Source organism: Paralichthys olivaceus, chromosome 4, assembly GCF_024713975.1.
Source record: "Paralichthys olivaceus isolate ysfri-2021 chromosome 4, ASM2471397v2, whole genome shotgun sequence".
Taxonomy (NCBI): Eukaryota; Metazoa; Chordata; class Actinopteri; order Pleuronectiformes; family Paralichthyidae; genus Paralichthys; species Paralichthys olivaceus.
In genome coordinates, this window is record NC_091096.1 from 24645048 (window position 1) to 24660875 (window position 15828).

General features: G+C 41.2%; 1 protein-coding gene across 4 annotated transcripts in view; it reads right to left on the minus strand.

Annotated features, from left to right (window-relative positions):
* Positions 1 to 15828, minus strand: part of tncb (tenascin Cb) — an 86138-nt gene that overhangs the window by 20998 nt on the left and 49312 nt on the right. For all 4 annotated transcript variants that reach the window (XM_069524321.1, XM_069524323.1, XM_069524322.1 and 1 more), the window contains exons 2-8: positions 13491 to 14054; positions 11038 to 12258; positions 9523 to 9786; positions 9318 to 9433; positions 8652 to 8805; positions 3573 to 3842; positions 3190 to 3375 (exon numbers count right to left, since the gene is read on the minus strand). In XM_069524321.1, the coding sequence (XP_069380422.1) occupies positions 3190 to 3375; positions 3573 to 3842; positions 8652 to 8805; positions 9318 to 9433; positions 9523 to 9786; positions 11038 to 12258; positions 13491 to 13974 (2695 nt within the window). In that variant the 5' untranslated portion in view covers positions 13975 to 14054. The remainder of the gene's footprint in view (positions 1 to 3189; positions 3376 to 3572; positions 3843 to 8651; positions 8806 to 9317; positions 9434 to 9522; positions 9787 to 11037; positions 12259 to 13490; positions 14055 to 15828) is intronic.

Consider the following 15828-nt stretch of genomic DNA (forward strand, 5'->3'; position numbering starts at 1 on the left):
CGGGGAACATCAGCGCTGTATTTGCATTGATGGATCTATAGGGCCCTTGTCGCAGAGCAGAAACACCAATTGCTATGATAGCCCAGACTGTGGTGGCCCTTTGGTCTCCACAATTAAGCCCTCTATCGGCCCAATCGCCTCTAATTCCTTTATTAACTCCCACAGAGGTCATCACACACAGAGTCTTACAGCATGAAATTACACCTAATGCCCAGGAAACTCATTATCAATAAAATCATGAGCGTGAAGGCAATTACAGATAATAACTGCATGAAAGAAGTGCTGAGGTGTGTATGTGGAGTGGAGGGGGACGTCGGCTGAATGGACACAGTGCTTTATTTCCATGAGAGGGGCCTCCCAAGAACAAAGAATTGGGTTGAACAAAGACACTGTTAGCCTGTTCTTGGAAGCGTTTTTCGTTGTTTCTCATGGTGTCTAATCCTGCCATGCAGCCGCACACGGTGCAGAAACAAACACATCCGCCTCAAAGCATGAGTTCATATTGTCCGGGGTGCAGACAGATGAAAAGGTGTCCAACTGTCTTGTTTGAGCAGGATCTCTCAGTGAAACAATCCACAGTGTTACTCCATTGGTAACCTGAATGCCACCACTCCCCCCCCCCCCCCTCCCGGGTAGTTTTCTAATAAAGTGGCATCTTTGTAGACGGGCAAACACTTCCCAACACCCAACAAAGACGAGCCACTCTGGAGATGAGCAGGCTGAATAAAACAGTGACCCTTTAACACGGAGCAACTCCAACACAAGCCCAAAGCATTAGATGAATCAACACCTCACACTGTTTCTTTTTTTATTTCCTCTGAAGCTTTTCAGCTGTGTCGTTTGGAAACAAAGTGGTAATGAGCTAATTGTGGGCTCAAAGCAAACAAAAGGAATAAAAACACTGAGTTTGTACAGTACACGGTCCAACAGTCCATTGGTTCTGCTGAGCAGGACATATTTGTTTTGAACTAAAGCAGCGATCAATACTGGCCAAGATCTAATTGCATGGTCACATGGAGAGTAAGTAAGTGAGTAAGTGAGTGAGTGAGCACAGGGCCATAAATTAATTAAGCTCTCAGTTAACTGCAAAGTCCCTGATTCTTTGAAATTGGAAAAACACCAGAATTATTTTGCTCCAAATGAAATGCTTTGATAAATAATAACATATTTTGGGAGCATCTGATGAAAAAACTACTACTTATGGCTAACATGCTATATTTCATTTATATATATATATATATATATATATATTTTTTTTTTTTTTTTTTTTTTTTTTAATTTACTTTTTTATCCTCAGAACCTTTTTGTTCAATATGGCACCAAAACGCCATGTTAATAAAGATTAATATTTGGCAGAATTTTTTTTTTTATCATGGAACTATCTGCTGTGGTTCACGTATGGAAATACTATACTATATATAGAACACAGCTACAAGTGATGAAGTGAAGATTTATTGGGGAGATAATGATGTTGATGTTCAAGCAGGGGAAGGCTGAGGGGAAAGACCGAGTGGTGGTTTGCAGGACGGCGCCAAACTAGGCTGAGCTGTGTGCCGGGCTGGAGGACGGGTCAGTCGAGACAGAGCTGGCAGACTGACGAGGCAGGAGGCTGAGTGAAGCTGGTTATGGAGAAGTGTATTGTGTGGTGGACAAGAGAGTCGAGCAGACCAACAGGCAAACCTGAAATTAGAGGTTACTCAGAGAAAAGTATAAATCTCATTTGAATTGTGTGCAGACGTAACCAGTGATACCCTTAAATCTGTCAGTATGTTGTACTTGCTGATGCTCAAACTCATAAATCTGAGACTTTAACCTCAGAGTATTGGAGGTTTGGGGGTTTTGCTTCCATAAATTGTCTTTTACTCAATAATCTTTTTTATTTTTAACCTACAATGGCTCTAATACGCAGTCATAAATGCCTTTATTAACGGTTGTGGGAGGAACTTTAAACTCTTGAATGTTCTCTTTGCTGTCATGTCCTCCCTATAACTACATCAGTCTCAGAGACACAGTCCCTCGTGCTCCACCTCCAAGTGCTCGTAAAAATAAATCTCATACTTTGATGAATGAAACAGACCAGGGCTCGAGTTGTCCATGTTAACATCTCACTGTTAAGGACTTCTGAAACCTTTTGGAAAGTTGGCCTGATTGTTTTTCCTAATGGGAGCGGAGGTGCTCCTTTATTTATGAGACAGTTATGAGCCGGTGAATCAAAGTCAAGTGATTAACAGGGTAAAGACACAAATCTTTCAATTGACAGGGAATGTAGCATTAATGATGTGGTACGAATGGACAATTTGACTTCATACAGTATTTTGCAGCATATACAACCTAATTAATCCACGTATAGGTGGAGGTAATTAATTAGAGAAATCCAGAAACAGTTCGAAGTAATGAACAGTCTCAGAAAGTCAGTGAGTTAGCAGCAGATATGCTGTGACGTGTCGGTATCAGTGTGATTTTAAACATTATTCCTCTTGCATGGTTTAAGTCTTCTAATGGTCTAATTGCCATCACACTTCAGTGTTTCTTCTGGATTCCCAGCTTGTAAAAAAATCCTTGATTCCACTTTCTAATAGGGCATCCTTGATTTTAGATCTGTGGTTTATTAACACTCCTTTATAATAATTGCAGATATTAACAATGACATATTTTTGGCGGTCAGATTGTGAGAACTTCCTCCAGCTGCTGTTTCCCATTATCCAGGATAACTCCCAGAAAACTGACTTTAAGACCATGTACTTTTTGGAAGAACATCTGGACTGAAATCCATTCATCAACATCTGGAGAGATTGGTGGGTCACATACGAGGTGGTGAGGATCTGGCTATAGAGAGGATCATAACCCCCTGGCAAACAAACTTTTATCTGGAAAAGGATGAAACTTGTTGAATATCTATAAAGTATCAGTAAACCAGTTGGCGCCAATTTATAAAGGTATTATTAACTATATTTTATTATATTATATTATAAACCCTTACTAAGGAAAAGTATTAGAAATAATTTCATATTTTGAACAAAATATCTGTACACTTGTATATATCTGTATATATATATATATATATATATATATATATATATATATATAAATATATGTCTTTGCCCTGCACTCAGATAGCCAGCATGCCAACCTGGATGGAGTTTTGCATTCTGTACTATAAGTGTTGTGCGTGTGTGTGTCTATCTCTACCTGTGATCTTGGCCTGGGTGCTTTCTTTGGGTCCTGGAGGAAAGAGCATCTCTCCGTGATCGCCTCCAGACAGAGGTCCGTACTTGATGCGATAGTTCTCCACGTGAGCTTGACTGTTCTTCCACTCAAGGGTGATACTTTCGTCTGTCAGCTCCACCGTCTGCAGGTCTCTGGGGGCGTCCAGGTCTACACACATAAATGGACTTTAATTTAACTGTATTTTTAATCTAGGTCTGAACCTTAAGAACTTCCTATTTGAAGACAAGATTTACAGTTGGGGGAGTTATCAAGGCTTTTAATGACATCATTTCGGGAAAAAGTTCTGTTATTTTCATCATTTATTCTTTTGAAAACAAAGCACAGCCAACACATAGTATTCTTACCTGTTAGGAAAGATTCATAAACAGGAATACTGGTCCTTTCTCCCATCCCAGCTGTCAGAGACACCTCATACTGGGTGTCGGGGGTGAGGCCACCCAGGTGGTACTGTGTGTCAGTGGAGGACAGTTTCACTATGCTGCGGTCAGCAGGGTTCGAACTGGGCCCGTAGGAGATGCTGATGCCATCAACATGGGCTACAGGCTGGAACCAGGTCACCAGCGCTGTGGTGTCTGTCACATCACGTACGTCCACCTGTCTGGGGGCATCAATCCCTAAAGGGGCAAAAATTACAGTCAATTCAAACCCCTTTCATTTTGCATATAGGTGTGCTCAAAGGAATTTAATGAAAGAGGTTTTAAAATATATTTTTTGGCTGTCAAGTCTCTTAAAGTTATTCTCATTTGGTAGCCTGTGCATTAGTTCACAAATGATATGTCATGTACATGTATTAAAACAGTTCATACTGTCATGAGCCTTGTCAAGGAGGATCTTTTCGTAGAATTTAAAACTCTCACTACCGCCAACTCATGTGGTCGAAAATATGACCCTCTATCATGCATGATGATTTTTCATGATGCACATATTTTTTTAAATGTAACTGAAATAATTAAATCAGATGTTTTTCTTTCTTTCTTGTCCAGGCAGACAATATTTATTTGTTAACGCAATTCCAAATTGTGATGGGTTTTTTTGCTCACGAAGTGAAAATCTCTGCTGATTAGATATGTCAGAAACCAACTTTGTGTTTTGTCTCAGTTTGTGTTTCAGTTAACTTATCACCTTCCTTTGTTCTGCTAATCGATGGATATGAATCCCGATCATAGATCTTGAAGGTGGGAAGCACAGGTGGAGGGAGTACGGTTGGGTGTGGGGTGGAGGCAAACACCAGTGTGTTATGTGGATGGGTGAATGTAACCATTTCAGCAATGCAGGTACTGAGAAATGTGACAGGCCTTTTACATTTATGAGGTTATTGGAACTATTTATAGATCAAATCCCTGTGCCCATGAAGGGCGCCTTTTCACCGGCGCTGAAATTGATTTGTCACACACAAGCAACTTTAGGAAAGTCAAGCCTCTGTGCAGGGCTGATAAAACGAAGAATCTATGTTTGAGCTTAACGAAGATTTGTCTTCCAAGGAGATGTCACAATACCATTCTCCTGGGAGGCCGTTGGCCCTCATGAGCCCCACTGCTTGACTGGTGCCTCCCACACATTGTGGGCTGGGCCGTAGGGGGGAGGAGTAAGGGGGAGCGGAGCGGAGGGACCTGCTTCACACAATTAGCCCCTCAGCATGCAAATCCCACAGTACACGCCGCAGGCTGGTGTAGTGGGGGACAATAAGAGAGTAACTGAGAACTCTGAACCTCATAACCCACCTGACACGAGGGTGAACATATTCGTGTGCATGAGTGAATACATGCATTTATGGCAGGTATAAAAAATATTCATCCTGTTTGACGTTTCTTGTCTTACAAGTACATAAGAAAATGGTTCCCTATATGAACAACCTTGTTCATTCTGTCTAATAAAAGCCATATACAAAGAACGGTTGATACCTGATATTATAGGATGCATACTTTATTCTTACTGTATAATTAAAGAGTAAAACATGAAGTATAGACACAAACTATATAACAGCCCAAATACCTTGGATGTTATTTTGTAATGTTGCAGTTTCACTCATGAACAAACATCATTTGTATGTGTTAGAGCCAATACAATATAAATACACGCTACATGTGCGTATAGGTACACTGAAGAAAACAAACGTACCTCTGCACTATTATCAAAGACTTTTAAAACAGCATTATTTGAATTTTAAAAAAACATTGTAAAAAAATAAGGTAAGACTTTCCTGGTTTTTAGCTCTTTAAATAGCAACAAGGTAATTATAATCTGTCATGTTCTTAAGTCACTATTGTTACTCCCTTGCTCTCCGTTAGTACCCAATTCACCCAATTCTATTAAACTATAAACAATGACTCATTACACATAACTCATTGAACATCATTTCCTTACTCCTCCACATACTTGTGTGTTCCATGTATGTACAGTGATTGTATTATCCTATTGTCTTGTATTATCTAAATGTAGGCTATTTGACCTCATCTATGATTAAAAACAAACAGGTTAGATAGATTGCACTGTTATAAAATTAATCGACCGAATTATTTGGCTTTTTGTTATGAGAAATAAAATAGGATTCAGGGGACAGGATATGTAATTATTTAGCATTGATCAAATGTGTTTTTAGTTTATTGCTCTGTATTATCTATGATTTACTGTAAAAATTAAAAACCTAAAATCCAATGAAATATGGTGATAAATATAAATTGTTTTAGTAATTCTCTAACAAGGACTCTCTGTCTCACTGACCCTCTTCTGTATCCACATACTGAGAAAATATGAAAAGGATTTTGATAAATGAGAGTTTTAACTTTTCATAGTAGTAGCTATTTACTGCAGTACAATTGCAAGGACATTTAAAGGTACTTTTCCTATAGAAAAAAAAGTCATCATCTACATTATTTAACCCTTTATAAGGGGTAACATAAAAGATTTAAAGTGTATGGGGCATTTTCCTTCGAATGTAGAATAGTAAGTGCCACTCATAAGTAAGATTCAACCACCACACATTAAAACAACAGAATAGACATTATCTGTGGTCTTTAACTCTAGAAGTCACTAAGGAAAATGAAAATAACACCACCATAATGTGTGGTAACACTTAGGTATTCATTTTTTTAAGAAAAATGGTTCATATGACAGGCCTCTGGTGATATTTCCACACATCCCTCTGTTTATTCTGGCACAGTGCAGACCATTCTCATACTACAAATAAGCAAAGAAGTGGCCTGACCCACTGCTGGAAAGATCTGCCATTTATTCAACGTAGTGTTGAATATATGGTGAACATAGCTGTGCTTGTTGGAAACAGAAGAGTCCCAGGGGTAAAAGCCAGCACAGTTAGAGTAAAGGTTTAAGTTTCAGCCAGCCACAGAGCCGTTTTAAAGAAAATACACAATTAACAGCTTCAGCAGCGCTGGAGCTTTGCTCCCCCCGCCCCAGTCAAGAGACAGAAAAATAGCTTGGTGGTTGATGTGGCAGGTGAAGTCACGCGCTCAACCCCATTCTCTCTCTTCATATCGATCCCAGGCCCCCAGTTTCTCGGACTGTTACAATCCATCGGGCTTTATTGCCTGATGGAGCTGTGGAGATATCTCATAACTTGCCAATTGGGCTGAAAATCCATATCTCTTTTCACAACCCTGACTAAATCACAACAATGCGAGTGAAATCTAATGAGCTAATCTCTCAGGTTTGACATGTCAGGCTGTTTACAGTACTCTGCTGGGAGCTGCAAGACAGATAAGCCAGATGGAGAATTCAATGAACCTGCGCAAGGTATGAAGGTGACAACCTGTTTTTGCATTTGTGGTTGACAGCTGCAAGTGACACTTTATAACACAATAACCTCTATTTCTGGAGAATCCATTGTCAATCTGCAGCTCTGGGTGTCTGAAAGTTCAGGTTTATTATCTTGCAAACCTGTTTTTTTTTTTTATGGAAAATCAAAGTGAAAATCAAGGTCAAAACATAATTTTCCTGAAATTTAAATTAAGCTGTTCCAGAACGCACAACTGATAGATTTGGAGAGATTTATCCTGCATTGTGTCTGAGGACACACAGACCCTTGTGTTAGAATTTATCAAGGATGTGATGGACCAACATTCATGGATATACTGGACCATTTGTTCACAGAGCTGCATTCACACTTGTCCCACTGTCCCACCAAGTGTTCAGTGCATGACAGGGGTTAATGATACAAATAGACTATTTAGTCTTAATAGTTATATTGACAATGAGAGAGTGCCACTTGTGTCTGTTGGCTGCTCCGATACTCTTAGCTGTTTTGCTACTTGTTGAAAACTACATGCCTGTCATAACCTGTGCACAAATAAAGTAGAAACTACCAGTGCTATGCTGAATTAAGACCAGCTGACAACAAAAGACTCTGTGGTGTGGTGAGGTTTCATAACTGAGCTCTAACCAAGACGCCAAGAAAAAAAGGAACAAAGTCAAGTCTTCAATTTTCCACCTGATGATGAAGAGTTTCATCTGTACAGAAGAAGCTTGAGAAGCCTCATATACTGTATGTCATTATTACCTATGGTTATGTTTTCACCCTGTTGGTTTTTGTTGCTTTGGTGGTTACACTGAACCGATTTACATGAAACTGAGTGGAAGGATAGAACACTAGTCAAGAAACAATCCATTCACTGTTGGTGTGGAACAGGACAAAGGGGTGGATCCAAGACATTTTTGACATTTTCACCAATTTCCCAGAGAAAAGTTCATGGATATTGTGGACATTGTGTTATATTTAGAGGACTGGTAATTATATGTGGTTTTGTACAGGGACTGTTGGGCCAAGGGTGGAGATATGAACTCGACTGAGTTTCGTTCTACTTCATCATGTGCTTTGTTATATCAACACATCCCATTTGAAAACTCTCTAAGTGTAAAACCTTTTATTCATTTTTAAATGTTTTGTAAATTGAACATATACAGAGGGCATTGAAGTGAATGAGGTAATGGTCCAATATACTTCAACACAGTTAGATGAAAATCCACTTATATGGAGGAGGTAAGAAATACTAATGCAATGTTTTTGTTCTGTAAAAATGTGATGCTCGTCTCTGTTTGAGGTTCCTCACAGAATGAAATAAAGACAGAGGTTCATGAAACAATGATATGTTCTATGATTGTAATTATTCATGTATTATAAGTTATTACATTCCTCTTGGGTTATAAAATCCACACATTGTGGTAACAAAAAAGATACTGTATGGTGGTGGATTGATGAGTTCCTGGACATATTATCAGATACATTATCAGAGGAACTCAGTCTTTCAAAAAAAGGAGAGTGAAATATTTTTCAGAAATGCTTGGGTGGGTTAAGTAAGAGAACCCTCTGCAAACTAAGTAAATGTTCACCCTTCTGGAATAAAACCATCCCAGTAGGTCTGAAACAAAAGATTGATAAGCCAGTTAGCAGCGTGAATGTGTACACTTACTTGTGACGACGTTCTTGGAGGCAGGCGGTCCACGCTTGTTGTTCTTCACCACCTCCAGTTTGACCTCGTACTCCTGGCCAGGGCCCAGGCCCGACTGCTCAAAGGTGGTCTCTGGACGGCCAAGGGAGTTAAGGATCTCACCATCCTCCTCTTTCTGCCAGCACCAAAACACACCAGTCATCAACCACTTCAAAGACTAGTCCTGGCATAATGTGAGGAGTAGGGGGGTGCACATCCAAATCATACATAATGGCGCTCTGGGTGGCGTTTGGACTTAAGAGTTGACAGGGTATTCGCTTTTACAGAGCATGGCTTTGAGCAGATTCCAGTAGCACTGTTTGGAGAGGTTTCTATGAGCACTCAAAAAGGAAAATAAAGCATTAAACAAAATGTGTTGCATCGGGTCACTGGAGCTGTCAGAACATGCTAACACTGCTGTGTTCACATTCTGGCTTGGTAAAACCATTTTCCACAGGATAATCACTCTGATCCTCATGTACGCACATTAGGGAATTACCGAATCTGAAGACGCAAGTCTGCAGTGGTCCATATATGGTTTTTACTGTAGGAAAATGTGCATAATGACAGAGTATGTGGTAGGCTTTAGAGTTCAGCCACCTCCAGGGATACAGAAGCTCCATTAAAAGGATGAATGGCGGGACTTACTGTGTTCCTAAAGATGATGTTCCATCCGTCAAAGGGAATGTCCAGTGGGTCCCACTGTACCTCCACTGATGACTCCCGAACTGACTTGAACTTGAGTCCTTCAGGCTCAGGCAGATCTGAGAGGAATGAAGCCAAATGCTTATTCACATTTCATCTATATTAATAAATTGAATTTTGTTAATCGCCACAGAGAGGAATCACATACGTGTGGCCACCCTCGCACTGACAGGAACACTCCTCTTGTTGCTAAGAACAGCATAGACACTGATCAGGTATTCAATGCCAGGTTCAAGCTCCCGAATGGTGGCCACCTTCTGATCCCCGGGCACACGCATGTCCAGCTCCAGGCCTCCTAGGGCTGTGGGCACGTAGGTGATCAGGTACTCTGTAACACGCATCTCATTTTCCCAGGACAGGTCCACTGTCTCAGGGGTGACCTCGATCACTTTTAGGTCCTTGGGTGGTGAGACTGTGGGCAAATACCGTATAAGTTATATGCATTGAACATTTTAAAATGTCAGTAATATTCAAAGTTTTTTCCAAGTACTGCATTGTCAGAAATGTCCTAATAGGAAGATGAGTCCAACTCAACTCAACTTTCGCTAATTCAAGCTAGGGATTCATACATACATTTTACTCTTGAACCATGTTCACAGATACAAAGTTTAATGACATACAACAGATATCATACTGAACACATGACAAATGTGTTTTCACACACATTTCCATGCATTGCTTGATCTATGAGCTGTAGTGCCAGAGTCTTAAATATTTGAACATTTCTGACTGTTCTTGAGGTAGATTTTCCCCTCATCCCTCACCAAGGGCAGTTTCCTAATCAGCAGTTTGCGATACCCCATCTGAGTATTTTCCATATGATTTTGCAGAAAGTAGCTGAGCAATTGAAACCAAGCCACTTAACTGCATATTAAGGTGTAATGAGAGATCCAAACTATTTGACATTGTGATAAAATTCAAACATTTTCCAATCATATTGAGAAATAGTGATATTATGTGTACTGTCAAGTAAAAATGTTCTTACTATATATTTGCCAATGGGAATAAATAACTTGACCTTGTTAGCTGCCAAAAGGTCTGTTTTTTCTGGCAGAAGAAAAATAAGATATGAAACCCTGGTGCACATTATGTGTGTCTATGGCTTCCATGTTGATTTACTTAAATGCTTCAATTGTGAGTATTTGTATATGAACATTGGGTGAAATAACTGTGTAATGTGAAAAGGGTAATTTAAAGAATTCACTTATTGACTAACTGGTTCACTGTCAGCAGCAGGTAACTGTTTTCAGCTAAACATACTGTACACATCTTGTCTGTACTAGATGGCAGGTAGATGAAAGTAAGCAACTAGCTTATGAACTTAGTGGAGCAAATAGCAGCTAGAGACCAAAACCTACCCTAAAATGAGAGTGAATATTGAATTTTTATTGATTAGGTCTAAGACTAAAATTAAATTGTATGAATTTATTAATTACATTTTCTCTTACAAATCAATTTTGCAGAATAATAAAATGTTGAACATGTAATTTTTAGCTTGATGTACATCTTTGGCCTAGAATAATTACTACAGATTGAAAGCATTTATTGAAAATCTAACTTTTTAGACACCTATATCCATGAGTAATAGATTATATGAATTCCATTGAAACACTTCTATGTATCTGTGGAAAAGAGTTCAGTAAGTATTAATGGTTCGTCTTACCCTCAGAGCAGTCCTCTCCAATGAAGCCCTCGTCACAGATGCACACTCCGTTCTCACAGCGTCCCTGGTTCTGACAGTCTCCCGCACAGGTCAGTGTGGAGCAGTCCAGTCCTGTGAAACCCTCGTAACACACACAGTTGCCATCCACACAGTAACCTCTGTCAAGACAGTTCTTGGGACACGTCTTCTCACTGCAGTCCTCACCAGCAAAACCTTTATGACAAACGCATTGTCCGTTCACGCAGTGACCATGGTCCAAGCAGTCATTCGGACAGGTCAGCTCACCGCAGTCTTTACCTGTGAAGCCAGCGAAGCATAGACACTTGCCGTCAATGCATTCTCCACGTCCCATGCAGTCTTTTGGACATGTCTTGATACTGCAGTCTTCCCCAGTGTATCCCTTGTTACATATGCACTGTCCATCAATGCAATGACCCCGGTCTTGGCAATTGTTGAGGCAGGACAGCTCGCTACAGTCCTCACCTTCGTATCCCGTGTCACATGCACATTCTCCATTAATGCACTTGCCCCTGTTGCTACAGTTGTCAGGGCATGAAAGAATGGAGCAATCTTCACCCTCAAATCCTGGATCACAGATGCATTTCCCATTGAAGCAATGGCCTCTCTCGTTGCAATTTGCGGGACAAGTAAGCTTTGAGCAGTCCTCTCCACTGTAGCCAGTCTGGCAAACACACTCGCCATTCACACATGTGCCACGATTGTTACAGTTGCCAGGACAAGTGAGATTGCCGCAGTCTTCCCCAGCGTAGCCCAGATCACAGAAGCAGGTGCCGTTAATGCAGCGTCCGCGGTCGTAGCAGTCATTTGGGCATATGAGTTCGGAGCAGTCGAAGCCCGTCCATGGTTCATCGCAAACACACTCATCCTCTACGCAGCGTCCACGGCCCAGACAGTTGTTCAGGCAGTTGGTCTGGGAGCAGTCCGAACCGAGGAAGCCCTCCTCACATAGGCAGGAGCCGCCGATGCAGTGGCCATAGTCACCACAGTCCAGCAGGCAGAGCTCAATAGCACAGTCATCCCCACCAAAGCCCTCAAAGCATTCACATTTGCCATCTACACAGCGGCCCTGGTCCTGACAGTCGTTGGGGCACTCAGGTTCGGTGCAGTTTGGACCCTTCCATCCTGGCTCACATGTGCAACTGCAAGTGTCAGTGCTCCAGTTCCCACGGCCATTACAGTAGGGCTTTGTGGATACTTCACCTTGAGGGATGTAAAAAGAGGCAAGTAGTTTTAAAGTATTCTAATATGAAAATATCATACTAGTATGAGAACATACACAAGCTCTGGCCTCAGCAATATCACAGAATGCCAGGAGCAGTCCTTAGATCTGAATGAGAAGCTGGTCATTCAATCTGGGTGAATTCATCATTTAGTGGCAATGTGAAACTTCTTGGTTTATTCTGGCTGCACTTGGTAAGGTCAGTTAGGTCAGTAACTGATATGTGTAGTTTTACTTACACGACCAGATCAGTTGTTTGGCATGTTTTAAAGTGAAATACTACATTTTATTTTCACAGCAATTTGTCATGTATGAAATAGGTTTCTGACTTAACTCTACAATTCCAAGAGGTCATTGAAGAGATGCAGCTCTGTAATGACCTTTGATGGGGAAAAAGATTCCCCGCCCCCAATGAGGACAGACAGAACACGTGGAGAGGGGGCTAATATCCAGTGCAAGTCAAGTTTAAAGGGAACTCGCCGTAAAATTATAATCATAATTCAGAGTTGTATATTACAGGGAATTTTCAATAAACAATCCTATTGACTTCAAATTGACTGTAATGAATCAATTATTTCAAGGACTTTTCCATGTTATTTCCATATTATATAATTAATTGAATGAAAGCCAATGACTACATACCAGTTTGTATTAAAATCTATTAACTTATGTGTGCATAGAAAAGGGATGGCAGTGGTATAAAATACAGCCAATTTGTGGTTAATGTGTTAAAGGTTCAGTGTGTAGAATTTAGTGACATAAATGTTGCAGCTGAATACCCCTCACTTCAGCCTCCCTTCCAAACATGAGAGAAAACCTGTGGCATACACTCAGTTGTCAGTATTTCAATTTAAAGAGACCATTATAGGTTAAAGAAAAACATCAATTTGTACAATTTAGATGAAACACACTAGTGAAAACATCACTGGGATTATTTTATATTTGATTTCTACCAATAGTTCCCTTTCACCTAAATCGTACACACTGAACCATTAAAAGATCCAAATCCATTGTTATGGTCACATAAAAACATGGGGAAGATTTTAAGATTGAACTGCATTCATACCCTTTTTAGAAATGTGTATTCATGACCTTTCTATGCTCAAAGATGATTCACTGAAAGCACTTTAGAAATACATTTGACTTGACGTAAAGTGAACAGTGCTGGTGTTACTACATTACAGTACAACAGTGCATACATTAAAAGTTATACCTGTAACTTGAGCTCCACAGCATCCTGCCCCGCTGTTGCACTGCTCTCTCAGACCAGACAGCTCTGACTCAAGCATCTCCAGCCTGTTCAGGATATCCTTGATGTCTGGCAGCTGGTTGTTACACCCGCATGCCTGCTTGGGGATATTGATGCGGTGGGTGAAAACAATCTGATTGTCGCCATCCACAGTATGCTCCATGTGCTCGGTGTTCTGCATGTCCATTGGGTTTGACTTGTGTTTGAGCTCTGTGCCTACGGGCGAGTCAAGATCCACAGAGCAGAGGGACGTGGTTGGGACGTTGATGTTGTAGACGTGGTTGAACACTACGGGCTGGTCAGGGTGGGGCAGGGTGAGGTTCTCCTGTATTTTCTTGGGCATCAGGGTCTCTCTGCGGTGGCGGATGACCCTCACCAGGCCGGCTGTGGAAAGCTGAATCAGCAGTGCCACAGTCACGCAGCCTAAAACAAAGCCTTTTATCCACATGATGACACCCTGGCTCCGTGTCTTCTGGTAAAGAACCAGCTGGAGTGGAGAATATCAAATGGGTGTCCTGGTCTTGAGTCCTACAATAAGAAAGATTCATTTTTTTACTTTTTGTTTACTTTGAAGGAAGATTTCACTGTCAATATTCATTTGTCTAGTTTGTCCTTGTGATTTGGGATAGATAAAACAACATATTCCATCACACACACACACACTTCCACCAGGGATCATAACTGGAGTGAAATATTCCAGTATCCCACTAGAAAGCAATTAACCTTCTGTTGCCCCTAACAAAAGATCACTTCCAATCCTGTTGCTGTCTTTGACCCATTTTAGCCCCTCTGCTCCTAGTGGAGCAGTGTATTGGATGACATTTGGGCATTCTTCTCAGAATTCCTCTGAGTACCATGAGCAGCAATTACTGCTGGGGACGGCATGTGACCTTGGAGATTTGAAGTGTTCTTTTTCGAATCATGTTGAGACAGGCTGCCACCAACAACACCTGTAAAGTGGAGAACTTCCTCTTAACTCCACAGTCCAGACCACAGCCGGAGCAGACAGACTAATGCCGGTGTGTACACCATCTGTGTTTGTACAGACCTGTGAGATGCTCAAAGTTTCCTGCAACCTGCAAACTGGCAGGTCAGCACTGCTTTCCCATAAGCCACTGGGTTTTCTTTTAGTACTGTAACATGATTCTTATTGCGCTCACCTTCTGAGACATGATTCTTTTAAAAGGTCTGGTGGAAACAAAATGTGCTGAGGTTGTGGAATAGAAGCAAACCTTCAAACCAGATGTTTTACCTTGCTGTTTGATCTTAGTCTTGAATCAAATACACAGACTGGTTAAAGGTATAAAGTCTAAGGTATAACGTTAGGTGTATTTATGAAAGAGAGGACTGATTCTTAAGGCTTGTTGTTCCTCTAATAATCAGATTTCCATTCATTTAAATGCAGAAAGGTGATGAAAGACATGAAGTAAAAACCTTGCCCGTCACTAGTGGAACCAAAAGGGAGAATTAAATTAAGAACATAGATTCCATGCCTGTTTTTGTAAGTGTCTGTCTGAGGCTGAGTTTATATAATAGCACCTTTTACCCCTCGTCAGAGATGCTGACAACGATCATTTCCTACCTCTAATAAAACCAGTGTGTAGCTTGGCAGCTCTAAAGGTTAATAGCAGCTCTTAGCAGCCCACATGAAAATGTCTGGATAAGCAGATATGAAAATGCATGACTGCAGGCAGGCATACATAGCATATTCTAACCCGTGGTGGAATATGTATGAAGGGGTTTAATTTCCTTCGCCACACCTGACCTAGTCACAGTGATGAGTGAAAACACAGGGTACTCTTGGCTGGGCATGTTCAGGTGTACAGGAACAGAGAGGAGGTCTGTCAGTCAGCTGGTAATATTCCAGGAAAAGATGCTTGATCGCCCCATCCCAACCTGATGTGTGGTTAGGAAGGCAGACAGATGAGCTCAGCTTTGAGGAATCGCACGGCTTCAAGCCCCTCCACCATCAACAGCCCCCCTGATTTGACAGGAAGGGATGAGCGCCTCCATGATGGCTAGACTGTAAAAGTGCTAATGTAGCTTGCTGATGGGAGAGCTGAGGATCTGGGCCCTCAGGGACCCCCCCCCCCCCCCCCCCCCCCCCCCCCCCCCACACACACACACACACACTCAGCTGCTAACACTGTCACATTGACATAGCCACACGCACGCACGCGTACACACACACACAAACAGTCACACCACTGTGACCAAGCATCACAAACCAGGGATTAAAACACAAAATAGGCAGAAAATTGCTTTGAGTTGCTGTTAAGGTTTTAGTTTTGGGCGAATGGTT